The 21,444-nt window shown below is 44.3% G+C and overlaps 5 protein-coding genes across 7 annotated transcripts; 2 read left to right on the top strand and 3 right to left on the bottom strand.

Annotated features, from left to right (window-relative positions):
• Nucleotides 1-809: 809 nt before the first annotated feature.
• LOC144214940 (uncharacterized) lies at nt 810-2,845 on the bottom strand. Its single transcript, XM_077743683.1, has 3 exons — nt 2,509-2,845; nt 1,813-1,925; nt 810-1,749 (listed from the first exon to the last, which is right to left on the bottom strand). Exons 1-3 carry the CDS (start codon nt 2,633-2,635, stop codon nt 1,630-1,632), a joined length of 360 nt encoding a protein of 119 aa, XP_077599809.1. The 5' UTR covers nt 2,636-2,845; the 3' UTR covers nt 810-1,629.
• A 284-nt stretch (nt 2,846-3,129) lies between these two features.
• On the bottom strand, nt 3,130-6,907 carry LOC144215214 (V-type proton ATPase subunit C 1-A). 2 transcript variants are annotated; one of them, XM_077744049.1, is made up of 13 exons: nt 6,670-6,907; nt 6,074-6,251; nt 5,890-5,957; nt 5,610-5,695; nt 5,438-5,532; nt 5,275-5,366; nt 5,097-5,195; nt 4,957-5,025; nt 4,798-4,890; nt 4,539-4,632; nt 4,371-4,468; nt 3,842-3,965; nt 3,130-3,674 (listed from the first exon to the last, which is right to left on the bottom strand). In XM_077744049.1, exons 2-13 carry the CDS (start codon nt 6,203-6,205, stop codon nt 3,576-3,578), a joined length of 1,149 nt encoding a protein of 382 aa, XP_077600175.1. In that variant the 5' UTR covers nt 6,206-6,251; nt 6,670-6,907; the 3' UTR covers nt 3,130-3,575. The 2 variants fall into 2 exon arrangements, with proteins under 2 accessions (XP_077600175.1, XP_077600174.1); XM_077744048.1 differs by having other exon boundaries at nt 6,692-6,907.
• A 1,820-nt stretch (nt 6,908-8,727) lies between these two features.
• Nucleotides 8,728-13,240, top strand: azin1b (antizyme inhibitor 1b). Its single transcript, XM_077743763.1, has 11 exons — nt 8,728-9,037; nt 9,877-10,020; nt 10,116-10,331; nt 10,428-10,601; nt 10,672-10,844; nt 10,937-11,150; nt 11,236-11,310; nt 11,722-11,887; nt 12,003-12,112; nt 12,194-12,414; nt 12,528-13,240. The coding sequence occupies exons 3-11, from the start codon at nt 10,227-10,229 to the stop codon at nt 12,589-12,591; spliced, it is 1,302 nt and encodes a 433-aa protein (XP_077599889.1). The 5' UTR covers nt 8,728-9,037; nt 9,877-10,020; nt 10,116-10,226; the 3' UTR covers nt 12,592-13,240.
• Nucleotides 13,241-14,057: 817 nt separating this feature from the next.
• On the top strand, nt 14,058-19,272 carry adnp2b (ADNP homeobox 2b). Of its 2 annotated transcripts, none has more exons than XM_077743824.1 (6): nt 14,058-14,324; nt 14,881-15,001; nt 15,428-15,547; nt 15,644-16,183; nt 16,254-17,672; nt 17,868-19,272. In XM_077743824.1, exons 2-6 carry the CDS (start codon nt 14,894-14,896, stop codon nt 18,597-18,599), a joined length of 2,919 nt encoding a protein of 972 aa, XP_077599950.1. In that variant the 5' UTR covers nt 14,058-14,324; nt 14,881-14,893; the 3' UTR covers nt 18,600-19,272. The 2 variants fall into 2 exon arrangements, with proteins under 2 accessions (XP_077599950.1, XP_077599951.1); XM_077743825.1 differs by having other exon boundaries at nt 14,058-14,433.
• A 47-nt stretch (nt 19,273-19,319) lies between these two features.
• Nucleotides 19,320-21,278, bottom strand: ggcta (gamma-glutamylcyclotransferase a). The gene is made up of 4 exons (XM_077743826.1): nt 20,941-21,278; nt 20,084-20,232; nt 19,876-20,011; nt 19,320-19,729 (listed from the first exon to the last, which is right to left on the bottom strand). The coding sequence occupies exons 1-4, from the start codon at nt 21,163-21,165 to the stop codon at nt 19,598-19,600; spliced, it is 642 nt and encodes a 213-aa protein (XP_077599952.1). The 5' UTR covers nt 21,166-21,278; the 3' UTR covers nt 19,320-19,597.
• Nucleotides 21,279-21,444: the final 166 nt, after the last annotated feature.

The following is a 21,444-nucleotide window of genomic DNA, read 5'->3' as shown; positions in this document are numbered from 1 at the left end:
TATTTCAACTGTATGTTTAGGCAAACATACAATCGCCAGCCAAATGGATTGGACGTCTAGCCCCGTCGATGGCAGCCAATTAGTCCAATGTTATCCCCAGTAGAATCAATACTCATCAAACGTCTTCATTTTTTTATTTTATTAAATGTTCTCTTTAAATTCAAAGCATCAACGCAATTTGCTTACGAAAGGAGAAAATCTAGGGTAAACAGTGCCTTCTGGCGGCCACATAGCATATGGCATATGAACTTTGCGCAAACTGCTTTGTTTTAATTGGTATACGGTGTACGTATAGAACTTTGCCTCAGTTTTTGGACATGCACATGAGTAAGGAGACTCACACATGACATGGAAAAAATACACATGTATATATATATATATATATATATATATATATATATATATATATATATATATATATATATATATATATATATATATATATATATATATATATATATATATATATATATATATATATATATATATATATATATATATATATATATATATATATATATATATATATATATATATATATATATATATATATATATATATATATATATATATATATATATATATATATATATATATATATATATATATATATATATATATATATATATATATATATATATATATATATATATATATATATATATATATATATATATATATATATATATATATATATATATATATATATATATATATATATATATATATATATATATATATATATATATATATATATATATATATATATATATATATATATATATATATATATATATATATATATATATATATATATATATATACACATTTTTATAATCATCAATACATTTTTGGAACGTTTATGTGCACTCTAATTAGTGTTTTCAGTACTATTTTGAAGTATCCTGTGTTAACAAATTAGTATTTCATGCACACCACACATACTAGCATCTCATGCGAGTAAATTACCATTATGGTAGTCCGTACAGTAAGTAAAGTATTATATGAGCACAAATTAGTAGTTTTGTGTTTTGTAGTAATTGGTGTGCACAAATAGTGCATTGTTTTTTTTATATTTTGAAGTTTTTTGTGAGCACAAAAATATTCAATGCATGTAAATTATAATTTTGTGAGTACAAATTATCTCAAGCATAATGTTCAATCGCAAAAGTTAGCATTTTGTAAGTTTTGTAGTATTCCATGCTAGCATTACAGGCAAACCAATTAATAGTTTTCTATTCTTGTCATACTTATTATTACTTATTAAATGAGCATTTTTCTCCATGTCATGTCTGAGGCTACGTCCATGTGAAAAATAACATTCCAAATACTATCCACAAAAGCTGAAAATACTACAAACACGACTTGTGATGACAAGGGTTTTTGTGGATGAAGTGTAGGCACATGCGGGTGTTTTTCCTACAAAACAGCACTTCTGGTTTCCTTTGAAAAACACTAAAAAGTCACCTGACACACTCTCAAAAGGGAGAAGTGAAGCCAATCGTAGCGGAGTTCCGCAAGGATCCGCTCCCCGACCTCTAGCTTTGTTCTAGCATGCGAGAGGCGAAGGGCTGGGGCACAAAAATGCAGCATCCCGAACTCCAGGGCGTTGAATCCTCCTCACCTGGTTCATCTGTCGTCACATGCTTTGGCGGGCTCGCCGCCACCGCCACTGCAGACGGACTGCGCGTCTTTGGCTAACGCGGTGGACTCTTTGGACGTTTTACGCTTCGAGTCCCGACCGGATTGCTACGAGAAATGGGAGTTCAGAACGTGTAGCGGATTCTCAAATAGTGAAACGACAAAACTTACGTCACTGAAGGAGCGTCTGCTTCTGGTTCGGGTGGCGGGGAGGGTTTGTTTGCCGCACTGGGTCCCCGTCGTCACCATCCTCTTCTCTCGTAGAGACGCCTCGAAAGTTTTACCTGCAGGGTGATGGAATTCATCACATTAGCTGCCATGGAAGGCGACAGGTGTCCAATACATTCATCTGATATGAATTGGACATCAATTGTTGTCAATGGCATTGAAAGACTATTATTTCATCTCGGTTCTAATGGATTAATAGCATGGATTTTGAATTTTGTACAGATTTTTTTTTTTAAGGACTTTTATTGGTGCTGAAACATGGTCACTCACTGCCAGTCCAAATGGATTGGACGTCTATAGCTGTCAATCCACAACATTAGAAAAAAAACTTTGTTTCATCGCATGCTCATCCTACAACGCCACTCTTTATAAACCAAATTTCAAAATATACTGGATTTGTGAGGGGGGAAAGCAGGAAATTGAAAAATGACTAATCTGTTGATGTTTCACTCGACTGACACACCTTAATTTTATCATTAAAACGCATTTTGACTGGATAGATAAAATCAGAAACGTGGTTAAATTGCACGTAAGGCTCATATGTGACACTAAAGCTCCATTAAAGATGTTTAGGTTTTATGAAAAAAAAAACACATATATATGGATGAATAGGTATTCTAGAGGGGGCGTCAATCTTACCGTTTCCAACCGGCAGAGGAGCCTCGACGTCGGTGTTGGTGAGCCACGTCGACTCGGTGTCTCTGGTCCAACTCTCGTGGTACCTCGGCTCGATGATAGCGTCCGCCCTGCTCCCCCCGCAGCCCATCGTCCGCCACAGGTGCGTCGAAGGCGGCGTGGGGGCCTCACGTCCTCGCACTCATCTCGCCGGAGCCTTGGCGTTTCATGCCGGACGCCGTCACCCGGCCTCAGGGAGGTCGTGTTCGGTGGTCGCTGGTCACGGTGATGCTGCTCCCTCAGATAACATCAGCTGGCCCGCGTGACCACACGCCGTGCGTCATGCAGGCAAGTGGGCGGAGTCGAGACAGGCCCGGCACGCTGATTGGCTCGGATGGAATCGTCATTGTTATTGTCCACTCCATCTTGTATTACTGTCAGTGGTAGTGAAGGAGTTAAACTAAATTAGTGAGGGTTTTTTTTCAATAACTGTTATCGTTTAATACTTTAATTGTATTTTATTTAATCACAAAAGACTGGTACCAACTGTTTGTGAACTCAAATGACTTAGAAAACACATGATTTCATTTTAAATTTGCTTTTGCTCGTCCAAAAATGACAGAAAAATTGGAAACTCACACTGTATTTTCAACATGACACTCATTTTCACATTTATTACTCTTTTGAAACACTTTTATGTTCGTATTAGAGCGACGTTACAGCATCCACGCAAAAGACTGACGAGCAATCAAATACTATACAGAATTAAGGGAGCGTACGGTCGGCAAATATATTGCTTTTTAACAAGGGACGATGATCAACATCTATCTAAACCGTAGACAAACACGCTTAAAACACGTCACCGTCAAATAAAATACTCACCGAATCTTCAGAGGCTTCAAATAAATACTATATTTATCATATACATCTCCATTTTTGTACCATTACGCGGTCAAGCGACGATAAAAACGCAGTTTTATCGACGTCTTTGGATGGCGACTGCTTGGGAAAGTGGAACGACCGGGTAAGGTAGACAAATGGGAGGAAAAAAAGTGCAGGAATGTAAAACGGTGGCAACCCCAATGCAGATTCTAGACTTTGAAGTCAAGCAGGTTGCAATCGATCTTGTAGTAAACGTATGGGTAGTACTCTTGTTGGCTCAGGTTCAGTCCGGGAATATCCATGGAGGCCTAAAAATGCACATTATTATTATTATTTTGAATTGAGGGAATGAGAAGTGGACAAAAAATTGCTGTTTTCAAATATCTTTGAGTAAAACAGATCCTATTTACTGTATTTATTTTTTTATATTAAAATAGTAAAGTAAAATGGCAACTCATTGGTTGGTAAAACTCACATCAATGATAGCGGCGCTGCTGTCAAGATGCTTGTAAAGATCGTAAAGAACCTCCCTCAGCTTCTTCATGTTCTTCTTGTTGGGTTGCAGGAGCATGGCCTGGAAATTTACTGGAAGACCATATCTGGACATACCAAAAACATTTCTCAGAACACATCCTGGAAAATAAGGCTGCCGGCACTAGTCGGCGGATCCACAATTTATCCATTACAAAATGAATTAACAAGTATTTTGATAGTCGATCGTTCAAGGACACAGACGCCCATTTATGTTCAAACTCAATACCTAAAGGCAATTTAACTAAAACCCAGAGAAAAGCCACGCACGCAAACTCCACACAGGAAGATTGGAACCCCCCCAAGGGATTTAATTCAAGAAAATAGAACAAAAATAGCTATACAGACCAAAAAGTGTTTTCTAATATGAGATTGAAATTTTGCCAAGTAGTCAACCAAAAAGAATTGGTCATTAACAAGATATCAAAAGGTTCATTTGTAGCTAAAGTAAACTTAGCGTGTGGGCGGCTAACCTCAGGACGGACTCCACGAACACACGTAGTGCTTTTATGTGGATCCATGCAATGAAGGCTTCACTGAAGTTGACTTTCAGCCATCGGACCAGAGGGCCCTAAAATGGAAGCCATGTTGAGAAGTGCACAAAAAGGGTTCAAATGTGTGTGTATTATATGGAGACGTACAAACTGTTTCTTCTTATCGGTGGACAAGCGAGTCATCTCCTCTTTGTCGGCCTTCATCTCCTCCTCGTTGTACTGGAAGTCACGCACGGTGAACCTGAAAAAGAATATTTTGTGTCACCATTTTGTGTCATTTTTACATCCTGCTCAAAATTTGAGCAATCCAAAAGGGCCCAAAAAATTAAATTTTAGTACTTATAACCAATACTATTTCTTATGCACTTATGAAAGAGTGCAATTTTCAAATCTTCCCTCATCTTACTTGTTTTCCCTCGCCTTGTGCTTAAAGTCGTCCACCGCCTTCCGGAAGAGCGTGACGCTAAACAGACCGCTGTCGTTGTCCTCAAAAATCATCCTGAAGACAAGCAAGCTAATTAGCATTCATGTATTCACCACATATTATTTCCACCTGGTTACTTGCTTTGTGGAACGAGGCACCACCATCTCCGCCAAGGTTTCGTACGTCTTCTGCCAGTCGATGAAGCTCGTCCTGATTGTGAAGCAAAACATTGTATCAGTTTTACAACCTTCTTTTTCCCCTACCCTTTCCGACACACTTACTTAGGTACTACCACCAACATGGTCACCAAGTACTCCGAGTCCAGCACAAAGTCGTCTTTCTTCACAATGTCGGCCAGACTCCGGGTCAGCAGGCTTCCTCTAAGACACCAAACGATGACTTTCATCATTAATTTCACCTCGTCCTAATGACCGCTACTCTCCTCAATGGTACACATACGCGTTTTTGCGTTCCAGGTTCTGCAGGTTCCCCTTCAGGTTGTTGTACGCCGACGCCCGGGCCTTTAAGTCGTTGTCAATCTGCGTGGCTTGCTGGAAATAGCACAGAATATTAAAATATCTCCATATGCCACTATGTCTTTAAGATAAATTCTATGACCCACCTTAGAGACAATCTCAGAGATGTTTTTCAGAGACTGCTTTATGGGATACTTGGCCATGTCCCACTGGAATCTGGTGATGTACGTGACCAAGTCCACTATAAACCAACGCAAAACACCATCAGCACATGCTTTTAGGAGAACAATTAAGAATGAATGAGGTTTCCGGTCTTACATCCATTAGCCAACAAGTTTTCCTGCACTTTGTCGCGGCTGTCCTCCAAGACATCGGCCATGTACTGAGCCACCTTCTTCACGACACTGCATTCACATAGAATGGATTCAATTGTTTGCCTACCATTGACGATGCGGAATGTCTAAACCATTTTCATTTAATACACATAGAATTATTATTTTACTAACTACTACACTCTGTGAATAGGATTCATAAGAAAAAAAAGTGCATCTTATAGTCCGGAAAATGCGGTAACCTTAAATAGGAGGATAAAATGTACCTTTCCACAAACGTGTCCAGCTTGGCCAACTCATCCGAAAGACCCACCAGTACATCCAGAGTGCCCACCTGTGGCAGACATGGAAATTATTATTACAAGAATGTCACGTTCTGGTGCAAGATGCTAACTGTAATGTTAGCTTGTTTTTGCTACAGTATTATTTGGACTGTGAAATTGTGGTCACCTTGAGGTCAGGGATGCTAAATTTGGTGTTGGCGGACAGGTTGTTGGCACGCGTGGTGGCCACCATCAGCTTGTCCCAAGTCTGCTGACAGGTCTTCTCACCCGGTGCTGAGATCAGCCAGAATTCCATCATGGTGTTGCTGTTGGAAATCTAGGCTTCAACTAATGCAAGAAATGCACTAGAATGGACGGAGGGGAAAATATACATTAAATTAACACATTTTTGGGGTACAAATATAAAGGACATTATAAAAATATACGATTTTCAGGGTATATTCGTCTTTTATTTGATGTATTATTACTGCGCGAGTGTACCTAATGTTAATTCCTCATTTTAAATCCACATGACATGACTTTGTTCCCTTTTTTTCCTCTTCTACTATTTTGCTTGTTTTTAGCTGCAGTCTCTGCAGCATGGTGATGACGTCAGACACGCTGCTGTCATATGACAGTCATACGCAGAGCGATGTTAGAAAAACCCACAACAAATATTTCCCCAAAATAAATCAGAAACACGTTAATTTAAACGATACGTGACCACTGGGTAAATAATGTGCTAAGTAGTATTAGCATTCAGATGCATTACGCCACACGTACATTTTTATGTTGTTGTCCTTACCGAAAGGGTAACACGCTTCGCCGTTCACTTGACTCGGTGCAGTTCAGTCAAACAGCTGAAGATTCCCAGTCATAGCATAAAAAATATAATTTTGATAACAATTGAGGCGTTGCAAGTGAGAGGTCCTTCAATTCAGCCTAGCTAGCATCTCAGGTCAGCTGATTAACGGGGAGATTTAACGCATGCGTAGACGAATGTTGAGCGTCTCCATGTTGCCTTCCATGACCAAAATTGCTTCGTGAATTGTACCACTTATATATATTTTTTAGAGAAAGTAAAAGGCTTTTGTTCATATTAATGTTCACATATTTTATAATGAAACTTTAAATTGGTGATACCTACATTATTTGTAATGTTTACGTTTGATTAAATGAACACAAACCAGAAGTTTTATTTTCCCATCAGTCTGCAAAGGCCTCATCAAATTTGCAAGATTTCTACTAAACAGCGACACTCTTGACAGAATTAAAGCACTGCAACAAGTTACACCGGTCAAATTTCCTTCAGGTAAAAACAAGGTTTGGTTGTTAAGTAAATACAAACAGAATAAGTAAGAACATTTTGTTGTTTGTTTTTATTATTTGCCTTGACTGTAACACAACAGTAATTAATTCATTATCCAGGGAAAATCTGTTTTTGAAAATATAATTTCATTATAAATCGAGACCCAATTCACAATACAACCATCCAAAGCTTGCAAAACAAAGTGAATCTCCACATAATCAATTAGTCGACCAGTCTTGATTCATTATTCACACTTTTTATTTGGGTTTTTTTTTATATTTAGATTGTTTTATCAGTACAGCCAGACTAGCACTTGGCTGTGTTCTTGACTACTGAAATAAACACATTTGAAAGCAAAAAGGGTGCAGATGGCAAAACAAAAAGTTGTCTTGTCTTCAGGACTTCCGAGTGCGACACGCTTACTAAGTTGTGACCAAGCAAAACAAATCTTTTCCCTTTTCTAAAATGGCAAGAAAATACTCTTCAAGCAAAAGTGTGACCCGAACTAAATGGGCAAAATACCATGTTAGTTATCCATGGAAATAAAAATCACAAACCTTTCAGAGCAAATATGGGAAGTGTAAATGACTGATAATGTCAATGTCTCATTTACTAGCTTTCTTACAGGAGCAGAATTTGTTTCAAGAACTGATAATGTGACAAAACATTATTCAAAATCCTTACCAGGACGCCTGTAAATTTTTTTGATTTTCTATTGGATGAACAGCCTTGCTCCAATTCTCATTGAAAACATGTGTTTAGCTAAAGGTTATTATTTCCCTTGAGGCCTAAACAGAAGTTGTACTGTCCTCCGTTACGCCTGAAAATGTGCAACAGTTGATGGCATTTAGTCCACATCAAATGCTACTTTTATTTTGACCAAACTTATGCAGGAAAAGGTCATTCCCACGATCACATACCTGTGCTCAAGCATATTAATGTGTATGTAAGTGGGTATAAGCAACATCACAAAATGGCTGCAACCATAAACGGTGTCATTTTGGGGTTTAATTTTCCACACTTGTCAATTTTGAGCAGGTGTCATTTATTGTAGGTATTGTCGTGTTAAATTATTTGGAGAACTATTTTTTCTGTTAAAGTGGCAGTAAAGTAAGTATACTTGGGATACAATTATTGACTACTCCACCCACCACACGATGAACCTTTCGAGGGTGTGTACTGTTCTCTTGCCCAAAGTGATTTTAGGTTAGCTCCCACATGCTTGTTTGTCATTTTGTGTCATGTGACTCAGCTGGTGACCAATCCTTGCTGTACTGTACTTCTAAAATTAGCTAGAATGTAATAAACAATCATGAATTTGATATTACAACCGTTTTTTTAAGAGTAGTGACCCACTGAATAGGGCGTACTGGGACATATGTGGATGAATAATGAGAATGTAAATGATTGTTTATGACGAGCCTTGACGAAAACTCACACGAAGCAAACTTCGGCCCTGAATGACAGCGACGAGTGTCCATCTACTTGGAAGTGCAGCGTTACGTAACGCCTAACGAGAGAACTCCCCTGCCTTTTCGGAAATACAAATTTGGTTCGGCCCTCCCATTAACCGAGCGTTCATTGGTCAGTCTTGCCACCGAAGTCCCGCCCACGAGACATCGCTGAACTATTGCTACCTTCTGCCGCCGCTTTCGCTGTAGTTGTCCCCTCACCACCGAAGAGACATAACGAAGACAAGGTCTCCGCTCACCTCTACCCTTCAATGAGCCATATGGCCACACAAGCCGCCGTTCTTTCTTTTAACCTGGGGCCCACTACTCTTTAAAAATTCCGCCGAAAAAGAGAAGACGATTTTCTAAAACATCCTGGCCGTTATCTCACGTAAGTACTCTAACCAAGTCTTCCTATGTGTGCGTCTCAGTGGAGTTAACATGGCGGGCTGCTCTTTCCGTCTCCATTGCCCCAAACATGACAGCTCGAGTCGATGCGTTTCATTTGACTCTCCCTATGGGGTCCATGTGGCTAAAATTACGGCACCGCTCGTCTTAATTACGGTTACATTGACATTAAGTATGTGGTCTGGCTGCTTTAGTCTTGGTGGGGTTATTTTTAACGTCAGCCATTAACGTCAGCGTCTATGGCGGCGTGTTCGGAGGCGCCTCAACGTTATTTTAACCCCAGTTTTGTTGATGAAGACTCGGTTTTTCTAAACTCTCCCCCTCGTATGGTCGTTAGAGCACTGACAACAAATTCGAAGATTTGTTATTCATGCTTATTAACGTGCGTATTCTGTTATGCCTTCGCTATTGCCTTGCTAATCTCATTTGTCAAATTGTGTAATACGCATGCGTACTTGGCCTTTTTGGGAAGTGGCCATTTTAGTAGTTTAAAGGGATTTTTCCCCACAAAGATATAAAAACAGTGCTTTTTGTCTTGCTGGAGTGGTACAGGTATATGTTATACTACTTCTACTGGTACTTTAAAGCAAAACTATATCTATACTACTATAACTATACTACAACTGCTATTTCTATGAGAACTAAACTATTATCAATTTAATCGTCCACCATTTTGATACTCAACCTCTATCTTAATAGTTGACATTCTATTACGAAAATAGACTATGTATGTGTATTTACATTTTTATTACAAAACAATTAAAAATGAGATCATTTGTTGGTTGTAGTAGCTTAACATATTTTGTACCAACGTGTATACAGGGCTCCCCCTTCTCTGTACCGGTGTATGAGCGGTACCCAGAGGGCCTAGGGGCGGCTCTTTACCGGGAGCACTTGGACTTCAACGCTGAGCCGCCTTGGGATCCTAGCTGATAGCGGTACTGGTTCATCTCCCGACTCGTCCATGTGAGTCCACACCACGCTCACCCGGCGCCCTTTTGCCTTCCCTTTCCATCTATTCATCTAACCATCCGTCTTTGTTATTTTCTCCCCTCTTCCAGTTTGTTGCATAACCGGCAGGACCCCCCCCTTTGGCTCAGTCGTGACCCGCTCGCCATCGACTCTCGCTCATTCGTTCTTTATGATTTTTGGATCGCTGGAATACGGTTAAGATGAAAGGACTCGTCGACCGACCCGTCGGCTACACTGTGGAGCTTTTGGGGGGCGGAGCTAACCTTGATGATGTCATTGACGAGCGCATCTGCGAGCAGGCTCTGGTGAGTGGCTGGCATTTTTTGGGGTAATTAACTCATACTAGATCTAACTACTTTTAAGATTCTTTACGATATATATATATGTATATATTTTGACAGGCAGAGAAGAGCGCCTTCGTGGTGGCCGACCTGGGCGCTCTGATGCGCCAGCACGCCCGCTGGAAGAGCGCCGTGCCGCGACTGCGGCCATACTTCCCTCTGAGGTGCAACCGCAGCCCGGCGGTCGTCGAGGTGCTCGCTGCGTTGGGCCTGGGTTTCGTCTGCGCCAGCAAGGTGAGCGCTGCTTTACACCGACTAGCCGATGTGGAGGGTTTTAACCATGTTGTGGCGTCATCTTTGGCAGGCGGAAGTCAACCTGGCGCTGGAGAACGGAGTGGCGCCCGACAATATCATCCTGTCCGGTGTCTGCAAGCAGTTGGCGCTCATCAAGGCCGCCGTCAAACATGACGTGCGCCACCTCGTGTGCGACAATGAAGCTGAGCTGGCCAAAATCGCGCGCCTTCACCCACGTGCTAAGTAAGGGGCGGTTACATCATCATCAGCCAATACGTTAACAAGTTAAAAGAGTGAAATTTAGCTAAGCATATTTTGTTTTGACCTTTTTTCAGGCTGTTGCTTCTGCTAAACACCGAAGCTCAGGCGGCCGAGACCAGCCTGCCCTTGGGCGCGTCCCTGAAGAGTTGCCGCCGCCTGTTGGAGGCGGCCAAGGTTCTCGACGTGCGGGTTGTCGGCGTGTCCTTCCATGTCCCGGCGACCTGTCCGGATCCGCAACGGGCTTACGGGCACGCGTTGGCTGACGCCCGATGCGTCTTTGACATGGGGGTAAGCAAACTGACGTTTTATTATGTATTAGCTTCAAATCCTCCTCCCCAAAAAAACATGTTTGACGTTTTTTTCCCAAATTTAGGCGGAGCTGGGCTTTCACCTGAACATACTGGATATCGGAGGAGGATTCACCGGTTCAGACTTCCAACTGAAACAGGTCGACAACGCCTTCAGTGACACGCTGATTAAGTGCAGACTTTGACCTACTGATTAGTGTCATCTAGGACACAGATAAGACATGTTGTTTACTTGTTCTGAGAGGTCACTCTCGCTCTGTTGACATTTTTGGAGAAAGTGAGGGGGTGGCATTCATTTTACTATCTGAATTTGTCTTTTAATTTGAGTCCTTTTTGTCATAATTCAGCAAAATATTAATAAACGCGATCTGTTCTGCGATGGTGCAACTTTTGCCCAAAATAGATTCCTATTATATGTAACAGCCAGATTATGCTTTCAATTTTATAGATTAATCGCATCACTATTTATCGGAGTAATCTTCAATGCCAAGGTTAGTCAATGACAGCCAATGTTTTCCAAACTAAATATCCTTGTTGTCGTCACACCGCAGGTGGAATCTGCCGTCTTGCCTCTACTGGACGCTTACTTCCCGCCGCTATCCGGCGTTCACGTGACGGCCCAGCCGGGCGCCTTCTACGCGGCTTCGGCCTTCAGCCTGGCGGTCAACGTGATCGGCAAGGAGGAGGCCACTCGCCGCTGGGACGGCTTAGCTTCAGGTGGGTGGACCTTGAGCGCCCAGCTGCGTTACATAACTCAAATTCCACCGCGGGGGTGGTGTTGTTGTTGTTATGGTCGTTCAGCCTACGCCATTTGCCACTAATGTGTCATCAGGTGACAAAAGCGAGGATACAGAGTTCCTGTACTACATGAGCGAGGGTGTTTATGGGCCGTTTGGCGGCAAGCTGCTCGGGAACGCCATTGCCGCGCCGACGGTGCACAAGGTGGGTGATCATGATCGTCTTATAATTTGAATATTGTGGGGTGGACTATGAAAATGATTTCATTTTGTTTCCGCCGCGCAGCACGCTCCGTGCGCGGGCACGGCGGCGTATCCCAGCAGCCTGCTGGGCCCCACACTGGACGAGCTGGACGTAGTGGTGGAGCGCTGCCTCCTGCCCGAGCTCAGCGTGGGCGACTGGTTGATCTTCGCCAACATGGGCGCCTGCGGCCTAGACGACAACGCCGGTGGCACATGCTCATCGCCACAGCCGCCCGTCTACTACGCCGCCGCCGCGTCAGACTGGTACGTAATTGTCGGCCCATTTCAAAGGAATCCACAATTGATTTATATAAGGAAAAAAAAGGTCTTTGTTTTTTTTTTAATTAACTTTATTGACAAGAGTTTGTCAACCACAGGTACGAAATGCAGGAGGCGGGCGTGACGCTGGACGGCGCCATCAAAACCTTCTCCTTTGTTTAGTCGCCCTCAAATCGCCGCTAAGCAACATTCCAAACTGAAAACCTTTTATGACAAAATAATCTCGGCCCTCCTTTTTTTTTTTTTGCCTTGTCATATTAAATCAATCCTGCCCAAGTGATGTTATGCAACAAAATGGACGACTCCAGATATGTACCCCCCCCCCTAATCCAATGCCACCTTACCACATTACCTGGGGGGGGGGGGGTGCATTAATTCTGATCAAATTAATAACCCTTTTACAAAATTACTAACGCTCTATCGTCTTTGTGTGTGTGTGTGTATACAACTTTGAAGAATGGAAGGACCTCAAAACTTAGCATAGCTGAAATGAAATGATTTTTTTTTGTATTTATTGGAATAATTTGTGGTTGAGGGCCACAACTTTTTCCTAGTAATAAAATATTGATGCGTGGATGTTGGCGTTATAAGTGCTGTGACTGTCATTCGTCATTTCCTAACGGCCACCGACCGAGTCACTCCACGTACAAGCCATTTTGGCTCAAAATGAATTGGACGTGGAGTGGCCAAAATGGCAGCCAGAGTTGCTTAAAAAGCGCTAATGAACCACCACCGTCTGTTTTTGACTGTAAATTGTTTGTTGAAGTAATGAAAGTGATTAATTTAATACATTTCTGACTGAAATCATTCATTCTGAGTCAGTGTGTTTATTTTTTTGGAAATGGACGGTACTGTATACATATACAAAAAAAATATCGGATCGGATTTTGGCCAATACGTTTTATTTTCTACAACTCGGGGTTTTTCATGAAGAAGCGATCTTGATTTTTTCGTTTATGTAATGAAATTAGTTACACTTACTCGGCAAATTGGAACATTTGCATAAACTTGACAATACTTTCGGAGGAATGTTTAACGTTGGTAACGTTTGTGTACATTTACGTTGCTAGTTTAGCTATCTTAAGAGTTAGAACTTGCGAAAAATGTTCGTATTCGAAAAAAATCGTAACTAATTTAAACATTCAAAGATGACGATTGTAACCTTTTGTGCGACAGCTAGCCTACATTTTGGGCTGAAACATGATGCAATACCGCTGCCCACCGCTAGTCTAGGTAAAACGATGACCGCTCGACGATTGGCTAATAAAAGTGGCATGATATGACATCATCTAGACACAGCACCGCCCATTTAGCTCACTTCCCACGCATCCCATTGGCTGGGCTGATCCAAATACCACGTGATAGCCACAACTGCTTCTCTAGCCACGCCCCCTCCACCAAGCCAGGCCCATTTTAAGCACGAAACCAATTAGTGAGCTAGAAATTTCATGTCAAAATTTCAAAGACCAAAATTATTCAAAAAAAATAGTTGACTCCAACTCTATGAAAGTCAGCCTAAACTCGTTAGCATGCTATTAAAAAGTTATTAAGCCAAAACAGCTAGGATGCTCCCTATTGGTCAGTTTGGGTGCTATGCAAATATGGAAGCTGCAACGTCAGATCCTGTACTTGAGCGCCATTTTTCCCTTACGCCAAAGAAAGGGGACAAAAAAACGCTTGCAAAAATTAGCTTATGTCCTCATCCTAGACTTGCAAACGACGCTTTGAGACCCCGCGGGGGGCACGTTGAGACGCAGAATGCGCCTCGCCTGAGTACCCCGACGGAGGACGACAAAAACGGGGGCGAATCAGCTCGGCTGGTGTGAGGACGCAAGAGAGGAAGTGGGGCGACGGTGCGGCGTGAGGACCCCAAGTCTACCGCGGAGCCCGGACAGGTAGACGTCTAACCGCCGGGCGCCAGGTTTAAGTCGTCAGGGGCGGGGAGGAGGCTCCTGTGACCCGGTTGTGATGCTGTCACAATCGCACGCGCGCGCACACGTTAAGGCAAGACGCGCGCACGTTGTTGTTTATAACAAGCTGCAACATCGCATTTTATGCATGCAACTTATCCACTTTATTCGACCGCAAATATGCCTGAGCAAAAATGGCAAATGCGTTTGTTTGTGCACAAAATTTTAATTGTCCTGAACTCATTCGGAACTACGTTTCAGTGCTTTTGACGTCAATAGGCGTCCAATCTACTTGGACTGGGAGGGGCTGACCAAATAAAAAATGAACGAATGTTTATTCGCTGCAGCCCCTCTTGTCACGGTCAATGACAGCCATTGTTATTTTGGAAAAACAACATTTAATTAAGTGTTAATTACAACATATGATAATTAAGTGTTAACTACTACATATGATAGTAAATGATGGATTTGATAGATTTGCCATTCAAAATTGTTTGATTGAAATTACGACTAATACTATCATTGTTTTTTCGTCCAATAGGTCGTGAGTGAGAATGTACCAACTTCCAGTGACTAATTTGGAGAAAGTCCGCAAGGCGCGCAAAGCGGTGAAGAACGTGCTGAGCGAGATCGGCCTGGAAGACTGTCGGAATCTACTTAAAGTAACCACATCGCAAACAATACCATATTTACTATAAATGGATAGAGTCAATTGTTTATTTGTGTCCCAATGGGTGCATCTTAATTGCAAAAACTTTATGTTAAAGTGCACAAACGACAAAAAGGCACAAATAACCGATAAATGAGTCATAGATTAATCATAGACAAGCAATAGAATAGATTTATGATTCATCTAAAAGTGATATACTGCAACTCACCCCTTTATTTTTGTGCGATTGACAATGATGGGCGTCCAATCATATGCCTCCTTTCCATCCTTCTGGTTTGACTTTAAATGTTAGTCGAGGTCAAATCCATTTGAAGTGGAAGGCACAGCTGCGAATGAAAAAAAAGTTAGGATATAAAAGACATCTATTGTAATCAAAGATTTCAAAACAACCCACATTTTGCCTTTGAATTTCCTTTAGGAACTCGACGAAAAAAATGCAGAAAAGGACAAAGAGACGGACGAGGAGAACGGCGATCCTTTCATGGGCACCGTGTGGACCGACTTCACTGACGGTTACAATGGACGCCTACGCAAGAAGGTCAGCAGAATATCAAATATTTATGTTTAATGTTGGAAAAGCTTCAATATTGTTGTGATATTCTGACATTTCGTCTTGCATTTTTTTGCTCTTCAGTGGCCCTACCGCTCTCGCACCATGTGCTGCGTCATGTGCAAGTACTCGTCCAAAAACATCTACCACTACCGCGGCCACGTGGCGCGCTGCCACGAATATCTTCAGCGCCTGTGCTCGCTCACTTCCTGCCAACGCTGCTTATTCGTGGCGCACCCTCGCGCCGTCAAGAAACACATCCTGCTCTTTCACGGCGGGCGCTTGTTCGAGCCGGGGACCACGCCCCCGGGCGCCGCCCCCACGGTGGCGTCCCCATCGGCCCCGGTGCCCCAGCTGTCGGTAGCCTCCGTTCTCCGCGGGATCGAGCGCTACCGGTGCACCAGGTGCGCCTTCCCCTCGCAGTCCATCTTCGCCATTAAGAAGCACATCATCCTCAAGCACATGGAGAGCATGACACAACGTCTGGTGGGCTTTCGGCAGCACGTGGTGGCGTCCAACACCAAATTATACTACTGTAAAGCCTGCGACCTCACCACGGGAAATTTGGACCAAATGCTGCATCACCTGCTGGTGGAGCCTAAGCATTACACTATCGGCACACAGGTATTTAACAGGTATTTCTTTCCACGTGGCAGCCTGGAGACATTGACCTGTTTTTTTTTCTTCACATCAGGTACAGTCGATGATCTACGACAATAAGACGGCCCCCGTTCATACCTCGAGGAGTATGGCCGCCACCGCCAACGGCAACGGACTCTACGTCAAGTTGCCCAATCTGGCGCCCAAGCAGACGAACAGCAAGTCCTTCCTGGTGACCGCCAATGGGCAGCAAGTGGTCACCAGCACCGGCGCGGTGTTGACGTTGCAGCAGCTCCCGGGGGGAGGCAACAATGGCGCTTTGATCTGCGGACCACCCGGGGGGAGTCAGTCCTTCTTGCCCCCGCAGGCGTCGGCCCTGGTCCAGCTGGCCAGCGCCGAGGCTAAGGGCTTGCTCCAACCGGGAGCCACCATCGCCCTACGGGGTACCTCGCCGGCGCCCGTGTCGGCCCAAGCGCAGCCCATCCTGATCCCGCAGATCCGAGCGGCGGCCGCCGCCCCCGCGCAGGCCCCAACGGCCAATCAGATGACACTCCAGGGCACCATGCTGACGTCGCAGTCCCTCCTGAGCCACCTCATCCCCACCGGCAACCAGGTTAACGGCATGCCCACGTACACCTTTGCACCCCTCCAGGTGGTCCCCATCGCCAAGAGCTCGGGCAAAGCGGGCGAGCAGAGCGCCGCGGGGACGGAGGCCGGGACGGGCGCCCAAGCCAAGAAGTGGATCACCTGCCCCTTCTGTAACGAAGTCTTCCCTTCCAACGTCTTCGACGTACACGTGCAGGTGTCCCACCAGAGCGAATGCGTCCCGGCCCGCGCCGAGTCCCTGGCGGGGAGGGCGGCCTTCCTGCGCAAGATGCCAGACAAGAGCATCAAGTGCCTGACGTGCAAGGCGCTGCTGTCGGAGAAGAGCGTCCTGCAGCACCTCCTCCACGGTCTCAGCTGCCTCTACTGCTCCATCTTGTTCTTCTCCGTCAAGCAGCTGGCCGAGCACGTCAGGAAGCACGAGCCGGCCGGCAAGCTGTACTGCGACTTCCTGCGTCAGAATTACAAGATCTACAGCAACGGCGGCGCCGGGATCGTCTTCCCGCACTTCGACGTGACCGCCGAGGCCCACCGCGACATCCTGGGCGAGTGCGAGGTCAACCTGGCGCTGGTCACCAACTCCCTGGAGCTGATTTACGTCAAGCTGCGGCCCAGCGCTCGGGGCCAGGCGCGGGCGCCGTCCGTCGGGGCCAACGTCTCCCGCTGCACCTTCTGCGACGAGAAGTTCCAGGAGGAAGAGGAGTATCTGCAGCACCTGAAGCAGAAGCACTTGGTGGCGCCCACCATCCACGCCATCCTCAAGACCGACGCCTACAAGTGCATCTACTGCAACGGGGTCTACACGGGGAAGGTGACGCAGCAGGCGGTCATGCTGCACATCCAGCGTTGTCGCCGTTCCCCCAAGGCCGCCACGCCGGCTCCTAAAATGGCCACCCCGCCGCCTCAGCAGGTAGTTTGCCACTCGTTGCTAAGCATGCAATTGTTACTTTGACTGCCTTGCTTGACTGTTAATCGTTTGGCTAACCTTTAACCTTTTGGTTTTGGCTAATCATGACCTCTTCCATTAGCAACATGAACATTTTGTCACTATGACAATTAGCAAGGACTCTATGTTGAAGTTGATGATCTATCCGTCTGTCTGCAGGTGGTGGCCAAGGCCGGCGTCGTGACTCCGCAAACATCGGGGGTGCTGTACCTCCAGGTGCCCCGAGAAGTGGCAGTGACAAAGCTGCAACCCAAGCTGCTGCCGCACCCAGGTTCACCGCCACAGAGCAAGGAGCAGCAGGAGTCTACCAAGAGGCTGGAGGCCGCCCTCAAGCAGGTCATCGAGTTCAACAAGAAGGAACGCGAGACCAAAGCGGCTACGCGCAAGGACAGGACGGAGCTCCTCCCGGAGGCACCCGAAGTCCCGCCCGACCGCGACGTCAAGCTGGCGCTGGAACCCACTGGGCAGGACCGCCGGCGGTACGAGGACCGGCGCGACTTTGTGGACCGCTACTTCAACGTCAGGCCCTACCTGAGCCGCTTGGAGACCCTGGAGCTGGGACGCCGCCTGTCCCTCTCCAAGTCGGAGGTGACGGCGCTCTTCAGCAAGAGGCGCACGCGCTGCATGAAGGGCATGAAGAGCAGCGGCGCCACCGTGCTCTTGGGCTTCGACATGGCGCTCCTGGCAAGGGTGCGACACCCGTTGGAGGTGCCCGAGCAGAAGCCCGTGGATTACAAGGAGGGGCAGGCCGACGACTCGGGGGGGATACCGGCGGAGTCGCAGCAGGAGGCGGTGGAGTCTGTGGAGCCACAGGTGCCCCCGCCTCCGCTAACGACGTTCAGACCCAAAGCCACAGCTGACGAAACGGCCACCCAAGCACAGCTGGAGTAAATTAAGTGAGAAGTGTCCCTGCCAATTGCCGGCAGGCCTTTTAGCTTCGCACCCCCAAATCTTGGGAAATGTGCCAAAGCACTACTTTTACATTTTGGCGCTTGTACTGAGTTAGCATTTGTTTAGTTAATTTATCAACCAATTGGCAATTCAAGAGATGGATCTATTGGCAATCAATCTTGACTGGTAGCATTAGAATTTGTATGTTTATATGGAAAATTATTTGTCTGTTGAATAGATCATTATTTTTTTTCGTCCCCCGCAGATTAAAACAAGAGCTCATGTGTGTGGGTCCACTGTAAAAACAGGGTAAAAAGCGACGTCATTTTTTTCTTTTTCTATATACAGATCTATATATAAGTATAAATAAATATAAATATGTACAAACTTTGTTTTTCACTAGATTGCTAATGTTACAAAGTAAATGTTTTTGTATCGACTTCTGGACCTAATTGTTCTCTCTTGTAGTTTTAAAAACATCCAGGTCCAAAGTGTATATCTGTATACACTGTTCACGTTCTTTTCACACCAAGGCTGCTCTTTATTTTTGTGCTTTTATTTTTTTACTTTGACAGCTAGTGCAAATGTTAGCCTAGCCCACTAAAACGCTCTGCTCTTTTCACAGTCCTTGCAGTGTTCTACCAAAAATAAAAGTGGTTTCATTTCCTCCTTATATGCTATCTTTCCATTTTTTACAAGTGACAAAAACAAAACATCAAGTTATTTCTTTCTAAATCACATTTTTATTCATTTTTCTCACTACATTGCAATATTTTGGATCTTTACCAATGGGTAAAAAACAGGTATACTACAGCTAGCTAAAATGTAACATTTAGAAAACATTTTTTTTACTCCTTTTTTGACTTTTGACATTTTACATCAAATGGTCAACTAAAAATGCTTCCTTACCCATTGACGTCCAATGGATTTGAAGTTGGCGGCGCACAAACCAACTTTCATTGGCTGCTAATTAATCGAGTTCATGGAATGTCCTTTAGTCAATCATCAACAACGTCAACTTGGATGCGATCGAGGGTGCTGGGTCCCGTGTAGTTGTTTGTTTGGATGGCCCGCAGTCCGTCCACGTAAACTTCAGGAAGTCCGTTCTGTTGGGCTCCCAGACAAATCACCTGCACACAAATTGGTTGATGAGTCACCGTCTCAAATCCTTTTAAAAAAACTTTGCCTCGTTAGATGTCAATTAATATTTTTGGACTCTGATTGAGGGTGTAATCTGCCTCCTGTCCATCGTTAGCTGGAATAAGAGGATACATACATGTTTGTACTGCGGCGAGGTGGGCCGGGCGTGAAAGTTGTTCATCTTGTACGTCCTGCAAGTCATCTCTCCGTGACCGCTGCTCTCCACTCGGACCTCCAGTGGCGAATAAAAGCCGCGGTGGACCCCTTCCTGACTGAAAACAACAATTTCCAATGAATGCCCCGGCCTCACGTGTGTTTTCCAGCGTTCGGATAATACATCTGACCAGTCCAGGGAGGCCAGGTGGTCTCGGTTCATGGTCCAGATGACACCCCACACCTCCGAGCCGGGCTTTTCTTGGATGGTGGCCACGCCGCCGTGCCAGCTGTTGCTCTCGGCGTTTTCGGCCCACAAGCCGAAATCCAGTCTGTGGTCCTGGGATGATGTCACATATTTTATTTATTAGGCTCCAGGACCCCGATATAGATACTGAATGTATTTTTGTTTTGGGGAATGAATTGGTTATTTGTCTTTATACATATGCTGGCATTTTCCAACGTTAAAATGGAATGGTATGAAGTTGTTTGTAAACTCAAATACCATTTTTTTTTATTGAATTGAGGCTTTTTCTTTAGATATTACGTAGCTTGTTGTTGTTTTGTTGGCATTTATATGGCTCGGTTTGTAAACCTATTAGTGCAATTGAATTGTTGATTAAAAACATTTTAAAGCATGGAGCACGATTTGGCGCATGCGCATACAATTGACTGAACCACCATCTGTGGTAGATTTTGAGAGTAGTAAAGACCAGAGATGTCGTAATAAGTATGCGCCATTTCGTGTACCAAATCCATGTCTAACAGAACAAACAAAAAAGAAAAATTAAAGCATTATTCTCGGATAAGTGCCTACTATATACACAGGTGTTTTGATGCTATGTTCAATGAAATGAAGAAATCGGCGACCTCTTTACACCACAATCCTTCATTAGTCATCGCATTAAATGGGCATTCAAATTATATCATTGAGGTCACCTGGGCCTAGATATCCGCCTAATTTACGCACGCCGACCGGTCTTTATTGCCAAGCAGGTGCGTCCAATCAAAAAATTAAAAGAACATCGAATACGCGTTTTCGACTTACCTTCAGCCGACCAGTGTCGAGAAAAGTCGCCGAGGGGTTTAGCAAGCTGATTCTCTCCTTCAACATGTTGCTCCCGAAGGCGAAATAGACGAAAGTGTTGCCACTTTCGGGTCCTCCCTGCGACGTTAAGACGTCTCCACACATCTCGCTGTTGTTAGCTACAGTACAGCTCGCTGCTAATACGCTAACTAGGACATAGTGTGCCGTGCGCCAATTAATGGGCATGTTTAAGTATTGCAACAACACGCTTCTGTATACTATATTATACAAATAAAGCTTTCTCCTTGCAAGATGTATGATGAGGCTAATCTCTACATCCGGGACCTACGCTAATTTAGTGACGTGAATGGCGTTTTTGTTAACAGAGCAGATCTAATTTTCTGAACCGCTTTGTCCTCATTAGGGGAGCGGGGGGTGCTGGAGCCCATCAGTGGCCAGCTAAACTACGTTTTAGAAAGAAATAATGTCAAAAGACATTTTCTTAGGAATTAATAAAACTAAATA

Source organism: Stigmatopora nigra, chromosome 21 (genome assembly GCF_051989575.1).
Source record: "Stigmatopora nigra isolate UIUO_SnigA chromosome 21, RoL_Snig_1.1, whole genome shotgun sequence".
NCBI lineage: Eukaryota > Metazoa > Chordata > Actinopteri > Syngnathiformes > Syngnathidae > Stigmatopora > Stigmatopora nigra.
Note: the sequence above shows the minus strand (reverse complement) of the source record. Positions and strands in the feature narration are given on the sequence as shown.